The following is a 20413-nucleotide window of genomic DNA, read 5'->3' as shown; positions in this document are numbered from 1 at the left end:
AAGAGGCATGGATGCTATTATTAGTGAGATGGAAGATGCAAACACTTGTTGGAATGTAACAATTGCGAACATCATCTTGCTATCATCTTTGAAGATGATAGATTTCACCCGCTTGAAGTTCTTGCTCTCTAAGTTACCAGAATGTTGTGTGGAACTTGATATAGTCATTTTTGGAATTCTTTTTGATGCAGAAGACATAAGTTTTGATGGAAAAGAGTGTTTACAGATGTGGAGGAAGATGGGTCTTCTTTATAAACGGGTGGAAATGAACACTGATCCTCTTGCTCTCTCTGCTTCTGGTAAGGGAGGCTTCCTCAGAAGCTGTGAAGAGGCCTGCTCTTCCCTGGAAACTAATGCTAGAGAAAAGAAAAGATGGACTTATGTTGTCATGAATTTAGTCTAAAAGCAAAGCACAGTGAGATGCAGTGTGAAATGAACGGACGCTGATGAACTGAGACTGGGGATATATAAGCTCGTCAATATTACATCGATCAGATCATCAACTTCTGTTCATAAGTGAAAGCATCACTTCTATGTGCAGGAAGCCTGATGCGGAAGGCTGTATATTGTGACTTGTATTATTTGGTGCCGAAAAGGCCTCGTGTTTTTATTCATGAAACAGTGCCTGTGTATAATGTGCTTAATTTTCCTCTGCTGCTCTCGCCATTACTGGCTGGCCGTCCATGCCATGTGAGAGTAAACCTGGTGCGTTTTCCACAAACATCTTTATTTATAGATTGAAAAGCTGGTCATGGTCTCCTATTCCAGTAAGCTTGGAGAGGGTTATGCCATTATAGAGATATCTTCCTTTGTAAGAGGAGAGGAGCTTTTGCCAGGCGTGCTACCCTCTTAGAGTTTCATTCTTTATATGAGCATCACGCTGGGTAAAAATCTTGAATGCCAGCGCTCACAAAAGGTGATTGTAGTATAACGACAACATCCTGTTATGGGTCAACTGGGTGGGCATTAATGCTAAAGTCTTTGGCATCACGAGGTTGCCGGTGAAGATAACTATGCTCCATTTCCTCCACCATTTTCCCTTCATGGCAACTATTGTTGGAAGTTTACATTTCACACTGGAATAAGTGGCTGCGGATTCTTCACATGTCCTTCCTATGTCCCTTCCCATTCATTATAACTTTTAATTTTATCAAAAGTTTACCCTTTATTACTTGGAGAACTATGACATGATTACTGTAATGTTATTGGTTTCAAGGTTTTTGATGATTCCATAGATGCAGGATCATCATACATTGCCACTTCTTGATTAACATCTTGTAATTAATTATCATCTCCTGATCATTATCACTTTTTGGTTAACACCTTCGATCATTATCGCTTTATAGTCATTACTACCTTCTAATCACGATTATTTCTTGGTTAACACTTTCAAATTATTACCACTTTTCGGTTAATACCTTATATCTGCTATCATTTCATGGTCGCTATCATCTGTTGATCACTGCTATTTTCATTAACATCTTTTGGTCGCCCTTTTATGGTTATTACCATCACCTTTTTACACCATGATTACCTCGTATTGTGATCACCTCTTAATAATCACGTCTATCTCCTCAAACCTCGTGCTATCTCTTGCATATTTTGCTCATACATGGTTTTTTTTTCTATATATTTATTGACTTAAATATTTGAATGTTTTTTGTTAGGAACTTTATTTTTTTATGTAATCATAAAAGTTGCCTTGTTAATCCACCAACTAGTGGTCAAGTCCAGTCACTCTATAAATCCAAGACATATCTGCAGAAAATCCAATCGAGTTTTCACCACTTCATCACGATTTCTTTAAGTCATGTTTGATATTGTGGTGCATGATGCTTTTTAAAAGTGTTTTTCACTTAAAAATATATCAAAATAATTTGTTTTTCGGATTTTTTTAATTTTTAATATTAGCACGTCAAAATGATCGAAAAACACTAAAAAAATTAATTTAATGTTTTTTCAAGATAAACACACTTTTGAAAAGTGAAAGCTACTGCATTATCAAAGTGGCCTTTCTAATGAGAAAAAAGAAAAGTAAAAGTGCCAATATCATATTTTCCCAGGTGCTTGTGTCCTCATCACAAGCTAGGGTTTTTTGAATTGGCTGCGTAGATCTTGTTATTTTTTTTTTGGGTAACCCGGGGTGTCCGGGCCAGCTTACGCCCACCACAACTAATTCCCAGACCTACTGAACACCTTGCAAGTCCAATAAACAGATAAAACACTACGGGGATAATAAACATACATACTGAGTTTCAAACCCAGGTAACAGAAGTAAGGAAACCTTGCCTCTGCCACTAGGCCAGAAGGGTCGGTCCATCTTGTTATTGATTTTAGACGCTGATGAAAGAATAATTTGCATCAATAAACATATAGGACTAATAGGAGGAAGCAAAACCGTAATTTTTAAAAAAACAAGGGACTAAATGATAGAAAAATCAAAATATAATGTTTTTGGGTCGTTATCAGGTAGGCCGGGCGAGCCCATCAGGGAAATTGTTAAGTCTATCTTGTCATCACATCGACAATTTCTTATAACATAATGTTTGGCACGTGCGAAGTACTTTTGTAAAATTCTCTCCCTCGTAGTCCCAGTCACCAAAAAAAGAAAAAAAACCTTAAGAAAATTAACACGAGGATTGATAGATTATCGGGGCACCCTTGCTTGCAGGAGCCCTCTCTCTCCTATTTTAGACACGGCGGGCGGGAAACTGATAATTTGGGAAAATCTCTCCCTCCCTCCAAATCCAAATCCTTAAACCCTAACCCTCCCTCTCTCCTTCCCCAATTTCGAGACAGGTCAGTTTCTCTCTCTCACTACCTCACCCATTCATGGCACTTCTCCACAAACCCCACACAGTAGATAAAATCCACAAATCTCCTCTCGATTTCGAAGAAGGTGAAGCCGGGGGCACCCCGATACGCTACGTGTCGTTGGACCGTGTCTACTCTGCTGCATCTCTCTGTGGATCAGCCAACGTTATGTCAAAGAAAGTTAAAGCCCGGAAGCTCTTACCCCACCACCAACACCACCTTCACCATCCACGGGGCGACCACCCCCCTTCTTTACTCCACGTTTACTCTCGCCGTCCAAAACGGGCCCCCCGACCTTCCTTTTTTGATTCGTTGGTTTCACGCGCCGCTGAGCCTAAGGAGGCGGTGAAGAGCGACTTTTGTGAATTTGAGGAGGAGTCGATGATCGAGTTGAACAAGGAGAAGAAGAGGAGAAGGACGGGGAGTAAGGAGTTGCTGAAATTGGGTGTCGATTCTAATATTTTGCTAGGGTTTGATAGGCCTCGATTGAGGGATTGCCGTAATAATACTAACAACAGTAATAGTAAGATTGGGGATTTTAAGAGAAAGAAACGTGATTCTATGGTTACGAGTTCTGATAAATTTTCGGCCCTTCCAGCTACTAGTAAAAAATGGGTCAGGTGGGTTTCTCTCTTAATGTACTAATTGAGATGGATTTTATTGAAAATTACTGACGAAAGTAGTTCTTTCAGTTATTAGAGTGGTGGAATTTGAATTTTTTCGGTAAAGTTTTTAATCTTTATAAGCTGCATTTTAGGTGCTGAGACAATGTAGCATGTATTTTAATCACATTTTGACCTTTTGCATTGGCCTACAGCTGGTTTCTGCTTATTCATGTGAGTTTTTGTTTAATGGGTGTAAATTCTGTCTTCAATAGGTTGAGTTTTGATGGTGTTGATCCAAAATCATTCATTGGGTTACCATGCAAGGCAAGCATATGCTTTACTTCTCTTGGTTTCGTGAGATTATTTCCATCTCTCTTTACCTTTTTGTTATATGCATGATAAAGCTGATTTTTACAGGTTTACTGGCCAATGGATGCTGAATGGTATTCTGGACGTGTTGTTGGGCACATCGCAGATACCAATCGATACAATGTATGGCTTGATGCCCAATTTATATTTTTTATTCTAAATTTCGAACAGCTTTAGAATTCAAAGGATACGATGGGGTACTATTGTTGATGGGAGATGAACTGAATGCAGATTGAATATGAAGATGGAGATAAAGAGGATTTAATAATTTCGAACGAGAAAGTAAAATTTTTTATTTCTCATGAGGAGATGGAGCGGTTGAACCTGACTGTCTCTGTAAAAAGTACAGATGGTGATAGATATGATTACAATGAGATGGTTGTGTTAGCTGCCAGTTTGGATGACTGCCAAGATCTCGACCCTGGGGATATCATATGGGCCAAAGTCACTGGTCTGCACCAAATTTCTTGGCTTTTGTCTTTGTCTGTCTTCGTTCTATTTGATTTCACTATTTGCATTACTGACATTAACCATAAAAAAACCTGAAGATATCTCAGAGATGCTTTGAAATATCAAGGCTCTGTAACACAAGATACGAATTGCGAGCTAAAACCTTATCCCTTTTCTTTAGATTAGGCTTTGAGGCCCTATGACCAAACTGATTCTTGTGTATGCTTTTGCAAACATATTTTTACTTCTTCCAACATGCTAATCTTGACTAAATAATGCTTTATAGTTTCAGGGTCAAGGAAATCCAATGTGCTGGATTAGAAAGACTATTGATTGAATGTATGGTCATTTAACGGCACACAGATCGAGGGCATTAAAAAAAAGGTTTACCGGGTAATTTAAACAAAAAGAAAAGGAAACAAAATCAATGATTCTGTTAAGAACTTGTATCAAGCCTATTTTGTATTTGTGTTTGGATGGTCTTGTTTGCCTATGCATTAATGAACCCGGATTTTGGTGGAAAGGATCTTTTGCATTTATTTGATTCCTATCCTCATGCCTGGGCAGTTTCTGTCATTATGTACATGCAAGTTCTATCATCAGTTAATTATTCAAAACTTGACTTAGCATTAATCTCTTCGATAGATTGAATGTCAGCACAGTAAAGGCAGGCATTGTAACATGCAAACTGTTGCACTCAGCAGCACGCACACTATATTGTGCTAGTTTTCTCGGGTTTTGAAGAAAGCATTTTGTGTAACACATTAGAAAGATAAATTTACCCTTTTGGTTTTACACCAACTATATCTTTTAATTGTTCTAGTGCAGGTCATGCTATGTGGCCAGCAATTGTTGTAGATGAAGCACTTATTGGCAATCATAAAGGCTTAAGCAAAAATATTGGAGGAAGATCAGTATCTGTGCAATTTTTTGGTACCCATGATTTTGCAAGGTTTGTTGTTCTTACAAGTTCGGAGTTTTTCTCGTGCAGTCAATCACTCCCCAATATGTAGGACATCTATTTTTCTCGGAGGCTGACTTTATATTTGATCTTTCTATTATCAGAATTAAACCAAAGCAGGCAATCTCGTTTCTCAAAGGACTTCTTTCTTCTTTCCACCTAAAGTGCAAGCAACCTCGTTTCACTAGAAGCTTGGAAGAAGCAAAAATGTAAGGTTGATTTTAAGGGTTCAGTTCGTTGAAGTGGCATGAGAGTGTGGTGTTTCACGCTTGAGTACTTGTTATTTAATCAGATTTGTGATCGTGCCCCTGCAAATCCCTCTTGATGTATAGGGATCGTCACTAATTTCTGTTGTCAATTTATCAATATGGCATGCTTTCATCACTTGTTGAGTTGGCGAAGGCTACTATATTAGGGACTGTACCATCTTGTGCTTGTCTTCTTGTAATATAACCTGCATTATTGTTTTGAAACCTGGGAAATGGGTTGCATGGGCTAATAACACTTCTGACACAGCCTTTTAGTGACTCCACAATTGAATTACTTTCTACGCTGAGAATCCTTGGAATTTGTCCTAAAGGCTTGATGATGCTCAGGCTCTGGAGTTGGTTACCAATATTCTGTACCTGCACAATTAGTTTTTTTGGTTGATAGGCTTCACTTTCATTGTTACTTTACCTTCTTGTTATCTATTTCTTACCTGAAGTTTCACTGGACAGACTCACTGTGGAGCAGCTATACAGTGCAGTTCTTTCAATCATAAGAGTTGGAAAACTGTGAGAATACTTAAAATATGACATGGACTGTTGGGATCCTGATGCTGTGATCATTTTGTTTTGACCAGGTATCTCAGTGAACAAAAGCTTCCGAGAAGAATGCTGCAGCTGCAAAATGGCATGAAAGCTGATAGCTGTGAGAGTGCTAGTAGTGAGGATGAAGGGAGTACAGATTCAGGAGAAGATTGCATACAAGATGGAGGGATTCGAAGGATATTGGCTAGGCTGGGTACTTCTCCTTATGTAATTGGGGATTTGCAAATAATAAGCCTTGGTAAGTTTCAGCTTTTGGAATTTGCTTCTTGTGTTTTGTTTTATCTAAGACATGATTGAACATGTTTTGTGCATTTCACCACCTTTTTCTTCTTGATGGCAACACAGTACCTGCAGCCTCGTCCTGCTACTTAATTGGGGAGGCTGGGTATTAATATGTAATTAGTTTATATTGTTGCAGCCATTTATTTACACTTATAGACTTGTACATTGTCCTCACAGGAAAGATTGTTAAGGACTCAGAACATTTTCAAGATGACAGATTCATCTGGCCTGAAGGGTATACTGCCCTGAGGAAATTTACTTCGATAAAAGGTGGTTATTTTTCAAATATCTTGTGGGACATGTTTATTGCATCTTTTATGCTACGATGAACTCGTTTTCTGAGATTTTTCTTTTTCATTTTCTTAATCATCTTGATTTTATTAGTTCCCTGACTTATTCTCTTTTTTGGTTTTGGTTTTGACTTTGTGGGTTTCAGATCCAAATGTTCTTATGATGTATAAGATGGAAGTGTTGAGAGATGCCGAGTCAAAGATTCGGCCTCTATTTAGAGTGACATTGGATAATGGAGAGGAGGTCAGTTATGATGAGGTCCTAAAACCACTGATACATGTGCACTCCTATTATCTCTGTGCATTGCATGCCACTCTCCTCATCTAACTATTTTTTTATCTCATCTTGTTAAATGATTCTTTGTACTATACATCTTAGGTCACACTAACCTTTTGTATGGTACTACCAAGAACATTTCATGTACAGATAAAAGGTGATCGAGGAAACACAAACTTTGTAGGGCATATTTTGCGGGAATGGGGTAGAATAGAACTTGTAGTATTTTGTACTTGCTTGATATTGGCATGTTGCTGTCAATAAAAGGACTTTTATGATCAATAAACTATGATCTATTCACTTTGTCTTCAGCTGTTTTCTTCCTATCCATCAAACCTAAAATATAATTGGCACCTCACCATTTGTGCCGTTGGTTGCTTCACTGCTTAGGGTCAACCTGCTGAAGGAGTATCAATTGATTTTATCATTTTTAATTTTTTTTTTTTTTGCAGATTAAAGGATCCACTCCAGCTGCTTGCTGGGATAAAATATACAGAAAAATAAGGAAGATGAAAGATGGTACTTCTAATGGTTTTAGCACTGAAGGTGGAGTAGGAAGAATACTCAAATCGGGTTCTGAAATGTTTGGGTTCTCCAATCCTGAAGTTATAAAATTAATTAAGGTGTGCATCTTGGTATTCTATGGCCTTAAAATTCCATAATCTGGACCTACTTTGTATTTTTGTCATTTTTTCCCAGCCATTTTGTGTTGGAACCTTCTGAATCACTCATTTGCTAGGCAAATGGATAATGAATGGGTTGGAGTGGAATATTGTAGATAGTTTCTTTTTAAGATAGAAACCTACTTTTGTTATTTTACATAATTGTAATTTGATTTTGAATCGTTCTTGTAATTTTTCATTGGATTCTGAAACTTTTCAGAACTTTAAGTTAGTCGAGTGTTAGAGTACCTGGTTGGAGAGGAATGCTAGAATTTTTAAAAACTAGTACGCTTTTAGACATGCTTCAGGTGTTTTTCAGGGGAGTTTTTTTAGCTTATTCAGCGGGGCTATGCTTCTCTTTTATGTAATTCACTTTGCTTTATTATTTGGGAGGATGGATTATTCTCCATCAAGCTTTTGTCATTCTTTTTGCATTTAATACAATTTTCTGTTATCTAAAAAAATAATGGAGTGCAAGAGAGTTGTTCTTTCACTTTTGTTTTTAAAACTCATTTAAAGAAGAAAATTTGCAAAATTACAGTAATGAGAAATATACATCCTCAACAATAGAATATCTAGAAAATATACTTTTCAGCTCTGCCAAAGTGTCATCTAAGGCAGCATTACACCTCTATATCTCCTATCCTAGATACTCTAGGAAGCCAAAATAACTATTCTATCTCCTAACAGTAAATTTTTTTTAACAATTCTCGAATTTCTCTCCACCTACACTCTGCCACCACAAACATTGTTCCAGTTCCAAAGAATCCTGGAGTGCTTCTCTCCCAAATGCCCCCAAAAAATGCTCTTAATGGGTGATTTGGTAATCAATTTTTTTTTGCATGTTTAACGAGGGTCTTCTCAGGAAGTCACTTGGGAAGTTCATGTTGGAATCAAATAATTTATACGGATTGGTTGTTGAAGCTAAGTATGAGTGGGATGTGAATCATAATTGGTGGATATTCAGGGAAGCCAGGAATGCTTATTGTTGGAGTGCAGAATATGAGAGGATGAGAACACTTCTCTTTTGTTCGTTTTAAGCTAGCAAGAGGGGTTCTATATTGTTTTGGCATGATTAATGTTATGGTGAAGATCTTGTAAAACTATTTATCTGTAACTTTTCAAACTAATTCTGGATAGAGAAGCTCTGATGAGCTCTTGTTAGCTGTAAATTATGGGTTCGCTTCTTGGAATGTGGTTTTTGCAGAAGGGCACAAGATTGGGATGTGTGGCTGAGTGAGTGTGTGGGGTTTGCTTTGACCATTAAATAACCTTCCTCGAAGAGAAAAGATCTTCAGCAAAGAGGCAGCTGAATCTGTTAACCATCTACCTTTCACGTGAGCTTCTTGCTTATGGGTGATGTTGTTCAGGACTGCACAATACAATATGGTAATGTGCAGAATTATGTAGACCCAGACTTCCCTGTGATTAGCTTACAATTACAATAACTCTCACAACTGAGCAAATTATCTCCTCTTTCCCCTATCCTGAAGTAACGAAAACCCTCAAATCTAACCGAAGCAAAGAAAACCCTCGACTCTAAATTTTCACCATCAATCAGAATTCCTTAGAATCATGAATATTCTATCATATCTGTTGAGGTGACATGACACCCACTATTGATGTATTAGAACTTTGCTAAAACTATGTTACTAGCATCTAGGTTAATTTTTTGTTTTCTGTGATGACATAGTTTTTTTCTTAGGTGGCCTAGTGAATTTAACTTTTTTCTTATTCTTAAATTGGATCAAGTTCCTTGAATTTTTTTGGCAGTATTGGGGTATTTTTGGTATTATGTGATTGATCACCATATCAAAAGTTTTAGACTAGTGAATCTTGCATTTTGTTCAGCTGGTGTCTTTATAGTGTTGTTGGAAGTTCAGAGGTTTTTTGAGCTTATGGTGTTTATGCATACTTGCACGAGTGTCTACTCTTCAAATACCTTGTATTTTGATTGTAATTTTACACTAATTTCCAATGGTTCTTACAGGGATTATCAAAATCTAGACATTCTTCCAAACTGTCTATGTGCAAGTTATCATCTGAAAGATATCAAGGCATACCTGTTGGTTACAGACCTGTTCGTGTTGATTGGAAAGACCTTGATAAGTGCAATGTCTGCCATATGGATGAGGTGAAACCTAACTTCTCCCCATAAGGCATGGATAGCACTAGTTTGGTTCAGCAACATGCTTACTTGTTGCTCAACCAACCCCGGCCCTGTCATGGCTTATAAAGAAACCATGCATGAAAAACGCTTAAAATTCCTTGTTTCACATTATATCTTTATAACTTGCCTTGCTTTCCAGGCATCTTTGTCTTCAATTTGTTTCCCAACTATGGGAATCCTTCTCCTATTACTCCTACTTTGATGTTTCACCATGGTTAGAAATTTCTAATTGCAGCTCTTTGTTTTCAGGAATATGAAAACAATTTGTTCTTGCAGTGTGACAAATGCAGAATGATGGTAAGGGTTTCTGTACTTGTTTTTCTGTTGTCAGTTTCATGGAATTTGCATAATGGATTGTGTTGTGACCGCAGCTTTTCAAAATGGCACTGTTTTCTCATTATTTACTCTTAGTGCCTTAATATTGTTTTGTAACAATTCTTCCTCTTGAATATTGGGGTGACTTAACCTTTTGTTCCTTTTCATTTCATATCTACAATCCTTCTAGTCCTATCAACAATTTAATTGAAATTGGTGTCTGCTCAGGTCCATGCCAGATGCTATGGGGAATTAGAACCTGTTGATGGTGTGCTGTGGTTATGCAATTTATGCCGACCAGGGGCTCCTGACTCCACACCACCATGCTGCCTTTGTCCTGTTATAGGTATGTGGTTGTCTTAGAACACCTTTCTTATAGCTAAGAGCCACACCACTGAATCTGTGAATTTACTTTCCTTTAGGTGGTGCTATGAAGCCTACAATGGATGGACGCTGGGCTCATTTGGCTTGTGCCATATGGATACCTGGTTAGAATCTAGTTTACTTTTTGTTTCTTCCTTCCTTATAAAGACTTATGGTGACGCACCTTATATGCTGTAGAAACTTGCCTATCTGATGTCAAGAGAATGGAGCCCATTGATGGGCTAAATAGAATCAATAAGGTACAATGGCTTGTTATTTCAGTTTGCATTTTCTTGTTCTATAGAATGTTCCTTTCTGGTTTGTGTTTGTTTATTCCTTGTATTTACACTCTGTAACCTTGTCACACTGAGTGCTACTTGTTGTGCTGCAGTAAGCTAGTATTGCAAGGGCTTCTTGACTTAAGAATCACTACAATCAGATTCTTTGAGATCAAGCAATGCACATTTGTTTTCCTTCTAATCTGGATTTTGTGACTGAGCAGGATCGTTGGAAGCTTTTATGTAGTATATGTGGTGTAGCTTACGGAGCTTGTATCCAGGTAAGCTCATAATTAATCCAGTGATAATATTCATGTTAATATGTATTGTGACTTTCTGGATAGGTGCTTCTGCATTGCTTTCTGGTTCCTTTTTGGTGCTCCCTGTTCTTATGTAGCTATTCTTGTTTAGTTATCTTTATTTAATTTGTGCTGGAACATTTGCAATAGTTTTATTGTTTTCTGGAGTTCGCCCAAAAACCAATTCATCTTTAATAAGCTCAATGTATGTGAATGGCCAGTACAGAAAGCTAGGGACTTGGCGTTCCTGAATTGAAATCTTGTGAATGGGAACTGTCTCCCTGCCAATCCATAACTATGCTAGTGAGATTTGCATTGTAGTTGTCGCAGCTGATGTGCTGTCTGCCCCATCAACTCTTCCAAAAGCCTCCAATGCTGATGTGATTGAAAATATAAGAAACCTTAGCCCAGCTCTTCTCAGTGAGACTATGAATTCTCTCTCGACTACTAGTCATTCAATGCCCCATTCTGAGAAGGATGATATTCAGCTCTCTAATTAATGTCGTAAATGAAATGCATGCATTTGAAGGGTATTCAAGTGATCCTATCATCTTCATGAGATTCTTTCGTTTGCTTTTTCCCTATAAATCATAGCAGATTGATGCCCTTGGATCTTCACCACAGAACTTCAGTCATGAAATATGCATTAGAAATTTTAGTTGGTTATTTAGAGAAAGGGCAAGTTGTGATACACAAGGAAAATTCTATTGTGAACTTTGAGTTGTAAGAAACTGCATGAGTTCCAAACATTGTTATACCATCAAGAATCTTGAAGTTATTACTCAACATTACTTAGGAGCATAGAAAAGTTGTAAACAGTTGGTATAATTTTTTTTTTCCTGGATTCAACTTTTTACCCTAAGATGAATACCCTAATAAAATATCAACTGTTGAGATGAAATCAGATCAGTTTGTATTTTTAAGAAAACCTTTTATCTAAAATGGATGTATATATTATTTTTTGGATAACATAAGAATGAATTACTGTGTGTGAGAATGAAGGATTACAAGTAGAATGAGACATCCTCTTAGAGTATAAAGTGAGAATAAAAAAAAGAAGTGGAATTTCTAGTCTTTTTGAATATTAAGGAGATTCTGGAAGTTCTTGAAGCAGAATTTTGTAAAGGTCCTAAAACTATGTTGTTCCTTAATAATTGCTTTGAAGAAGGTTGGTCCACAAAGATTATTGAGTTCTGCTTCAACTAGACACTGCAAATAATTTGAATATTGTACATCTTCATAAGCTTTTCCCATCTAGAACTCACTAAGTGTTTTCATGCAATTTCCTCCCTTCTATTCTGGATCACTGTAGATTCTGTAGAAATATCAAAAGGCCTGTTCCACATATCTTAAACTATCAGATAATGTAAGAATAGACGAGTCTGCATGTTTCCACCATTGTGGCAACTGGCATGTATCAGGCGATAGGGTCCAGTTTACCTAATTAAGAAGTGTATATTCTTATGAATTTCATTTCAGTCTGTTTGGAATTTGCTATTAGACAAAGGGCTATCTTTCTATATTGTGTGCACTATTTTTTTCCATCAAGAGCTCTTACTGTTTTTTATTTATGAAAAATAATGAAAAAAGGGTCTAGCAAGAGAAGGATAAAAAAGCTAATATTTTTACATCTTTTTATTTAATAATTCACTTGTGTTTTCTCATCTCTTTCCTTTCCTTTCTTTATTTTTTGTTAGTGCTTAGTTGTGACCCTTTTGAAATGAATATTGTTTACAGTGTTCAAATAACGCTTGTCGGGTAGCATATCATCCTCTTTGTGCACGTGCTGCTGGCCTTTGTGTTGAGGTATTCTTTATCAAGCATTCAGAGATTTGTACTGTGTTTGCATATATAAATATATATTTGTGTGCGTGCTTGTGTGCATCCTTGCATACATGTCTGCATTTATATATTTATTCCCTCTAGTTGTTGATAGAAAAAATAGCTTATACATTCCTGTATTTTATCTTTCTCTATGTTTGCACAGCTTGAGGATGAGGACAGACTCTATCTCCTTTCTTTTGATGAAGATGACGCAGATCAGTGCATTCGCTTACTTTCCTTCTGCAAGAAGCATAGGCAGCCATCTAATGAGCGTGTGGTCACAGATGAACGGGTTGGTCAAATTCCTCGTCGGTGTTCTGACTACATCCCACCATGTAATCTATCGGGATGTGCTCGTACGGGTATGCTTTTCTGTATTCTTGTGTGCTTTTGCAGTTCATCCACGACCAGTTACTTTATAAAATCTTTATTTCCTACCCTCTGACATGTGTGGGGAGAACATGTTTGTAAACCTTTTATTTTTTCAATTATGATTCTCTTGGCAACCATTGACTTCATAACACTTAAGAGTCTCCATTGCTCTCTGTTAAGCATGCCTTCCTTCAGGTACTGTTTCTGAATTGTTAATAACTTTGGTGGCATATAGAAATTGCATCTTTGTTTGCAAATGTTTCCTTATTATATGAGTAGCTGCTTTATTGAATCTATCAGATAAAAAAACCAGAATATTATTTTTGTTTATATCTGTCTTTTTATGCTTGTAGAGCCTTACAATTATTTTGGGAGAAGGGGACGGAAAGAACCTGAAGTCCTTGCTGCTGCATCCTTGAAGCGATTGTTTGTAGAGAATCAGCCGTACTTGGTTGGTGGTTACTCTCAACATGAGTCTTCAGGATGTACACTTGCTTCCAATGGACTCATTAACTCTGGCTTCTCTTCTAGTCTTCAAAGGCTAAGAGCCTCTCAGCTTGATGCTCCTAGTAACATTCTCTCTATGGCTGAAAAGTATCAACACATGCGGCAGACCTTCCGAAAGAGATTAGCATTTGGTAAGTTGGTATTCCAAATTTCTATTTGAAGTTTCCAGTTTATTTGAAGGAGCATTTGGAACTCTATGTGGTTGTTGTTTTTTTCTTTTGCTGACCATCGAGAATGTATCATGCCATAGGCAAATCTGGAATCCATGGATTTGGCATCTTTGCAAAGCATCCACATAGAGCCGGAGACATGGTAAATTAATTTGCTCATGTGATATGATATATTTCTTTCTGTCATGTATTTGGAATTAACTTATAACTACATGATTTTTTAGGTCATTGAATATACTGGTGAACTAGTCAGACCTCCAATAGCTGATAGGAGAGAGCACTTTATCTACAATTCATTAGTGGTATGTTTCTGTTGAGAATTTTGCCATTATCCTTGCCTTTCGTATGCATGTATTTGTGGCCTCTTCTAGTACAACTATGAACTATAATCCATAACACTAATGTGATTATTTTTGAAAGGTTGATTACTTACCATGTTGTAGTCCTTTAAAATGCTGTTGAGATTGAAGGTTACCTTTCCTTTTCCTTGTTAATGCAGGGTGCTGGGACTTACATGTTTAGAATTGATGATAAACGAGTCATTGACGCCACAAGGGCTGGAAGTATTGCTCATCTGATTAATCACTCATGTGAGGTGTGTGTATCTTCTGCCTATTACAAACGAGAAAATTTATTGGAAAGATCTGTCATTTATGATTTATAGAAAAGATTTATGATTAATAATTTTTGGCATATGATAAATTCATCCAACTTAATAGCATTTTCCTCTCATTCAACTATTTTAGACTTGCTTGAAGGTGAATGGTCACATGGATAATATGCTTCTGATATTGTTATTTATTTCTACACTTGTTTTATCAATGTTAAAATTCCTCTTGCTTTTCTGCAGCCCAATTGCTATTCAAGAGTTATAAGCGTTAATGGTGATGAGCATATAATTATATTTGCAAAGAGAGATATTAAAAGATGGGAGGAACTCACATATGATTATAGGTTTCCCTCGACTCCTCTGTGAAATAAGTTCCTTTTATTTCCTTGAGATGCTGACTTTATTTCTTTCAGATTTTTCTCAATTGAAGAAAAACTAGCATGTTATTGTGGCTTCTCTCGATGCCGCGGTGTGGTTAATGACACGGAAGCTGAGGAGCAAGTGGCTAAGCTCTATGCTCCTCGCAGCGAATTGACAGACTGGAAAGGAGAATAAAAGAGGTAAGCGCAATTAAAAGTCTTTTTGTCCTTCTGCTTCTCTTTCATGTTTGTTGAATTCAATGTGGCTTATTAATGCAAAAAATATGTAGTCGTTAATGCACAACAGAAGGGCACGCCATTCATTTTTCTTAATTTCAATTGCATAAAGAACCATGATCGTGAAATATGCACCAGGTCAAAATGATAATGGTGCTCCCATCCACAGATGGGCCTACATATGCACTGCCACTCTCCTCATGTGTGTCTCCATGCTTGTTGTATTGTCATTTTATCTTTCTCCATTCAGAGCTGGCTGTTAAACCTTGTCTGGTTCGATCTTATTTTTCTTATTCTTTTTTCAATGTTTTCCCCTCTTGCAAATCCTTTTCTTTGTTGATATCACATCACTCCTTTGGCGAAATACTGCTTCCCTGTATTGATTATTCTTTCCAATTCCTTTATGCAGTGATTTCTCATGACCAGATATGACTGGAAAACTTCTGAAGACAGATTGTGTCCTCTCCACAATTTGCTCATCTAGCATGCCATTTTGCAATGCCAAAGGGTTGTGGATTTTTGTTTCTGCGGTCCTATATTCTTGTTACCTTTTCTCTTTTCTTATACCCGTAAAGAAAAATCAAGTGATTCCGCTTCTTCGCCTCTCTCGTTCCTTCCCCCTCCCTGAACATGTTAACTTTCTGAACCTTGATTCACCAATTGAGATCTTACCTGTCCATACAACACTTTAGTTCAGCTTACAGGTGGACACTCTGCCTCGCTCTGTAATTTTTCCACAGATAGGTACAGTAATATTTATGGAACCAGATAAATGAAATCTCATTATTCATCCAGTTCAATGATCTGTTCAAACTTTTGATCTCACTTTGTATCTCTTTTTAAAACCTTGTTCAAGGCATTTCATTTTTGAATTTGTATTTATCACTTGGAAACTATTCTAGCTCAATGTTGATTGCCATTTATGCGGAAATTGGATTTTCTTGGATGAAGGAATTGTCTATATTAGCTCTAGATTGCATTTATTGCAAGGCATTGATATTAATATCATTCGGCTCATTGTAAATTTGCCTTTTTTTGTCTTATAAAGAAAAAGATTATAAGAAATTTTTTTTCTAAAAAATAAAAATTACAATTATATTACTGCTACAGTAAAAATAGAAAAAAATTATAATTATGCCATTTATTTAGTAAAATACCATTTCTTTTTATGTATGTGTAATTTGCATTTCATGTCTATGTTCTGAAAGCCATGGTTCACTAGACACATTATTATTCCTGACAAATAATCAATTGATTTATTATTAGAGGCAAAATGATTTTTTTTATTAGGCCCATTAGTTATTATGAGAATAATCAAGGATAATTTGATTTTTTTATATTTTAAATGCATAATGGTTTTTTTATATATTTTACATTTTAAAAGCATATTATAAAGATTATATTATTTTTAAAAGAAAAATTGATAAAATTATTTTTTTTATTCTTTTCCTGTAATAAATAAGTTGATGAATGATTTAGTTATTTTTGTTAATATAAAAATTATTTTTAAAAAAGTTATGGGTGTGAGCATGTCTTTACAAGCTCAAATATTGTTTTTTAGGATGGTGTTAGGAGCATATCTCCATGCTTTTTTCTTATAAAGAAAAAGAATATAAGAAATTTTTTTTCTAAAAAATAAAAATTACAATTATATTACTGCTACAGTAAAAAATAGAAAAAAATTATAATTATGCCATTTCTTTAGTAAAATACCATTTCTTTTTATATATGTGTAATTTGCACTTCATGTCTATGTTCTGAAAGCCACAGTTCACTATATACATTATTATTTTTGAAAAATAATCAATTGATTTATTATTAGAGGCAAAATGATTTTTTTATTAGGCCCATTAGTTACTATGAGAATAATTAAGGATAATTTGATTTTTTTATATTTTAAATGTATAATGGTTTTTTTTTTACATTTTAAAAGCAAAATTGTTAAAATTATTTTTTTTATTCTTTTCCTGTAATAAATAAGTTGACGAATGATTTAGTTATTTTTATTAATATAAAAATTATTTTTAAAAAAGTTATGGGTGTGAGTAGCTTCTTTCCAAGCTCAAATATTGTCTTTCAGGATAGTGTTAGGAGCATATCTCCATGCTTTTTTTTGTTATTGGTGATATATGTGTACATGATGGCATAATGGTTGAGTTATGATTGATATTTTTCTTTATTTTCTTTTCTCTCTCTCTCTCTCTCTCTTTTTTTTTTATCAAAATATAAAAGTGTTATTTAATTTATTTTTAATTTTTAATTTGATTCTTATTCTTTTTATTGCTATTTTTTAAAAAAAAATTTGATTGATTTTTTTCTTCAATTTTGCCCCTCATCATTTGGTTTCATTTGATTTATTTTTTTTTATATCAAATTTAGTCTTTATTCTTTTAATTTGTTTTTTTAATTATTTTTTTAATTGAGTTTTGCTTTCAATTTTTTCCTCATCATTTAATTTCAAATTATTTTTGTATCAAATCATTTTTTAAATTGTTATTTATTTTGTTTTGAATCCTTTTTATATTGCATTTTTTTCTTCTAATTTCATCCTTCAATATTTTGATGATTTAAAATTTTGTTTTGTTATTTTTTTGGGTTTGTTTTTTAAGGGGTTTTTCTTGGATTCATGATCACGATCATGAGTTTTGAAGGTTAACACATGTTGATTTTGATTTTTTGATTTGTCTTTTTTAAAATTAATTTTTTTTAAAAAAAACAAATCATCATTCAACATTTGATCTATTAAGAATTAGATTTTATGCTTTATTTTTTTAATTTATTTTTTATGAGATTATTCCAATCCTATGCTTATGGTTATAAGGTCAGGGAGTTAACACAAGTTGAGTCGAATTTTTTTTATTGTTTATTTATTTATTTTTTTCTAGCTTCACTCTTCAACTTTTGGTTGCTTGATTATTGTGCTTCAAAGTTTTATTCAGTATGTTTTCGACGGGGTAACCCCGATGTCACGACTAGGTCGTATATTTAGCATACTAACTTGGATGAGCTCGAGTTTGAGTTTTATTTTTATTTTTATACATTGTCAATTTTTTTTTGTTAGTTTATTTACTGTCATTACATTTTTTATTTATATTATTTAAATTAGTTAAGCTTATTAAATACAATTAAATTAATAACCCAAGTCTTAAGATTATTTTGGCTTCCTTATAAATGTTTGTGTCGCTTTATCTGGATTTTTGTTCAAGTCTTTTATTCAAGAAGAAGAAGAAGAAGAAGAAAAGGGTACATACGGTGATCATTTTAATTCAGCCCTTGGCTACTTTGGCCACCACGACGGCACAATCTACCCCACTATCTTCGATGATTCCTCAAGTGCTTACTGTGGTTGAAACATGATTGGGACAGAGAAATAAAGATTGTTGATCCAGATTTTTAATGAAGAATGTTATCTAGAATGCTTTTATAGAGTGGGTAAGTCAAATAGATACATGTTTTGGCCTACAAGGTTATTTGATAGGGTTGTAAATCTCATTACAAACACTAAAAGGCGTGATGAATAGCATCGTGGATTGTGATACTATGTTTTTTTAGTTCCTAAACTTTTTTATTTTGTGTGATTTGCTTTGTTTTCTAACTGGTCAAATTAATAGTAATTGCTTTAATTTTTTAAGAAAAGATAAGATTCAAAAACAAGAGATTGAAGTAAAAAAGATAGGGAAAATATGTGAAGATTTTAAAGTTGGTTTGGAAATTCCATTTTGATCCTTCTTCCTATATGATTTATTGTTAGTTCCTTTAGTTTTTTAAAATTAAATTTTGTTCCAAACTTTGTTTTTCTTATTTTTAAGTCTCTTGTTTGAGAGAGGAGAGGAAAAGTCACTTGATTCAGGTGATAGAGAGAAAAAATTATTAGTCAACATCAATTTTTGTCATGAAAAAAGAAATTTTTAGTGTAAACAGGTTCTATTTGATAAGAGGAGTTTTACTTGGATATTCTATGGCATTCTCTTTGTTCGGGAAGGTAAATCTGAGCCTAGGGAATTTTTGGAATTCAAGTTAGTTTTTGCTTTCTTTGTCTGATTTCTAGGTTATTTGATGTCTCAATAGTATTTTTTTAGGTAAAAAAAGGTTTGAAAAGTGATTTTTTGGGTATGAAATATCCTTGCCCTTATTTTTTGTTGACTCTTCGGTGATCGATTTGTAGGGCTATAGACAATGTGTTGTTCGCACGCTAATATTAAAAAAAAGGGGCACGCACAAGCCCACCCGCTTGACCTTTTTTTTTATTTGATGCATTCTCAGTCCCTAAAACTTTTTTAAAAATTAATTTTATTATTTGTTATTTGAATGCCTCTTTTTGTTATTTAACTTTAAAAAAGTTAGATTTTTTTTATTATTATAGTCCCATAAGCTTGTCCTATCCTTTTTTTAATATATAAATATTATTTGATGTAAAAACAGGGCAATATGTCTAGTTATCATATAATTTAATGAAAAATAATTGATAAATAAAAATATTTTTAAATATGGTGGGGTGCATAATCCGGGTCATGAGTTTTCCAAGTTAACCCGGGCTCACCATGATTTTTTTTTTAATTTTATCGATCAATTTGGGTTGATTAAAAATTGAGCCTAATAATTTATTTTGGTTTATTTTTTACAGGATTATCATGGTTTTATGACCTGGATCACGAGTTTAGAAGATTAACCCAGATTAACCAGGTCGATCCACTACATTGTGATGTCAGAGTTTTTTGTTAAAAAATAATGTTGTCCAATATGTCATTGTTTTAATTTTTAAAAAGATTTCTAATATACATTAGGTTTTTACTTTATGGTCAAAATTTTTCCCCTGAAAAACATGTTAGAAATGCTTTAATTTTTTTTAACATTAAAACAAATAATTTGACGTGTGACGTGGTGTGATCCAACTATCTTAGTAGCTACTAAACTCTGTGATTGTGCTGGAAAATGATAGATTAATTTTGTTAATGAATTGCATTACAATAATATTCTAACACTTCCATCTTTACTTATTATTCATATTGATTGAAGTTGTGAAAAAATTTCATATAGAAATTAGAGTTTTCATGGTTGGGTTGATATGTTTGACTAGTAAAATAAAGCCTTGAGTAACATGAAACTCTTTGATGTTTAAGTCGGTATGTGAGTAGAGCGAAAAATCTATAGGAAAAGAAAAAATAAAGTGAGGGTTAGAGGATGTGTAATGATTTCACTTAGTTTTCATGGCATTTAGCTAGCTTTGATTGGGTTTTTATAGTCTTTGATTGGCATTGATTGACTTTTATGGCTTTTGTCTAACTTTTCTTACTAGGAATTACTCTCTAGTTATGTTTATGATGATGTTATGACTGATTCTAATTAACTCTTGCCTGTGTGATTAGGTGTATTTATACACCCAGGTA

The 20413-nt window shown here is 34.6% G+C and overlaps 1 protein-coding gene across 4 annotated transcripts; it reads left to right on the top strand.

Annotated features, from left to right (window-relative positions):
• Positions 1 to 2577: 2577 nt before the first annotated feature.
• Positions 2578 to 18512, top strand: LOC133682659 (histone-lysine N-methyltransferase ATX2-like). 4 transcript variants are annotated; one of them, XM_062106115.1, is made up of 25 exons: positions 2578 to 3434; positions 3692 to 3743; positions 3837 to 3911; positions 4020 to 4239; positions 5067 to 5190; positions 5304 to 5408; positions 6044 to 6249; positions 6471 to 6563; positions 6730 to 6842; positions 7313 to 7483; positions 9513 to 9656; positions 9942 to 9989; positions 10236 to 10353; positions 10430 to 10495; positions 10569 to 10630; positions 10873 to 10929; positions 12685 to 12753; positions 12935 to 13133; positions 13497 to 13781; positions 13901 to 13962; positions 14045 to 14122; positions 14320 to 14415; positions 14671 to 14774; positions 14844 to 14990; positions 18233 to 18512. In XM_062106115.1, exons 1-24 carry the CDS (start codon positions 2833 to 2835, stop codon positions 14983 to 14985), a joined length of 3291 nt encoding a protein of 1096 aa, XP_061962099.1. In that variant the 5' UTR covers positions 2578 to 2832; the 3' UTR covers positions 14986 to 14990; positions 18233 to 18512. The 4 variants fall into 4 exon arrangements, with proteins under 4 accessions (XP_061962099.1, XP_061962098.1, XP_061962100.1 ...); XM_062106114.1 differs by lacking the exon at positions 18233 to 18512 and adding an exon at positions 15436 to 15826 and having other exon boundaries at positions 2579 to 3434; XM_062106116.1 differs by lacking the exon at positions 18233 to 18512 and adding an exon at positions 15436 to 15826 and having other exon boundaries at positions 2580 to 3434; positions 6730 to 6827.
• The last annotated feature ends 1901 nt before the right edge of the window (positions 18513 to 20413 follow it).

Source organism: Populus nigra, chromosome 2, assembly GCF_951802175.1.
Source record: "Populus nigra chromosome 2, ddPopNigr1.1, whole genome shotgun sequence".
Lineage (NCBI taxonomy): Eukaryota > Viridiplantae > Streptophyta > Magnoliopsida > Malpighiales > Salicaceae > Populus > Populus nigra.
This window is presented reverse-complemented; position numbering and strand designations above follow the sequence as displayed.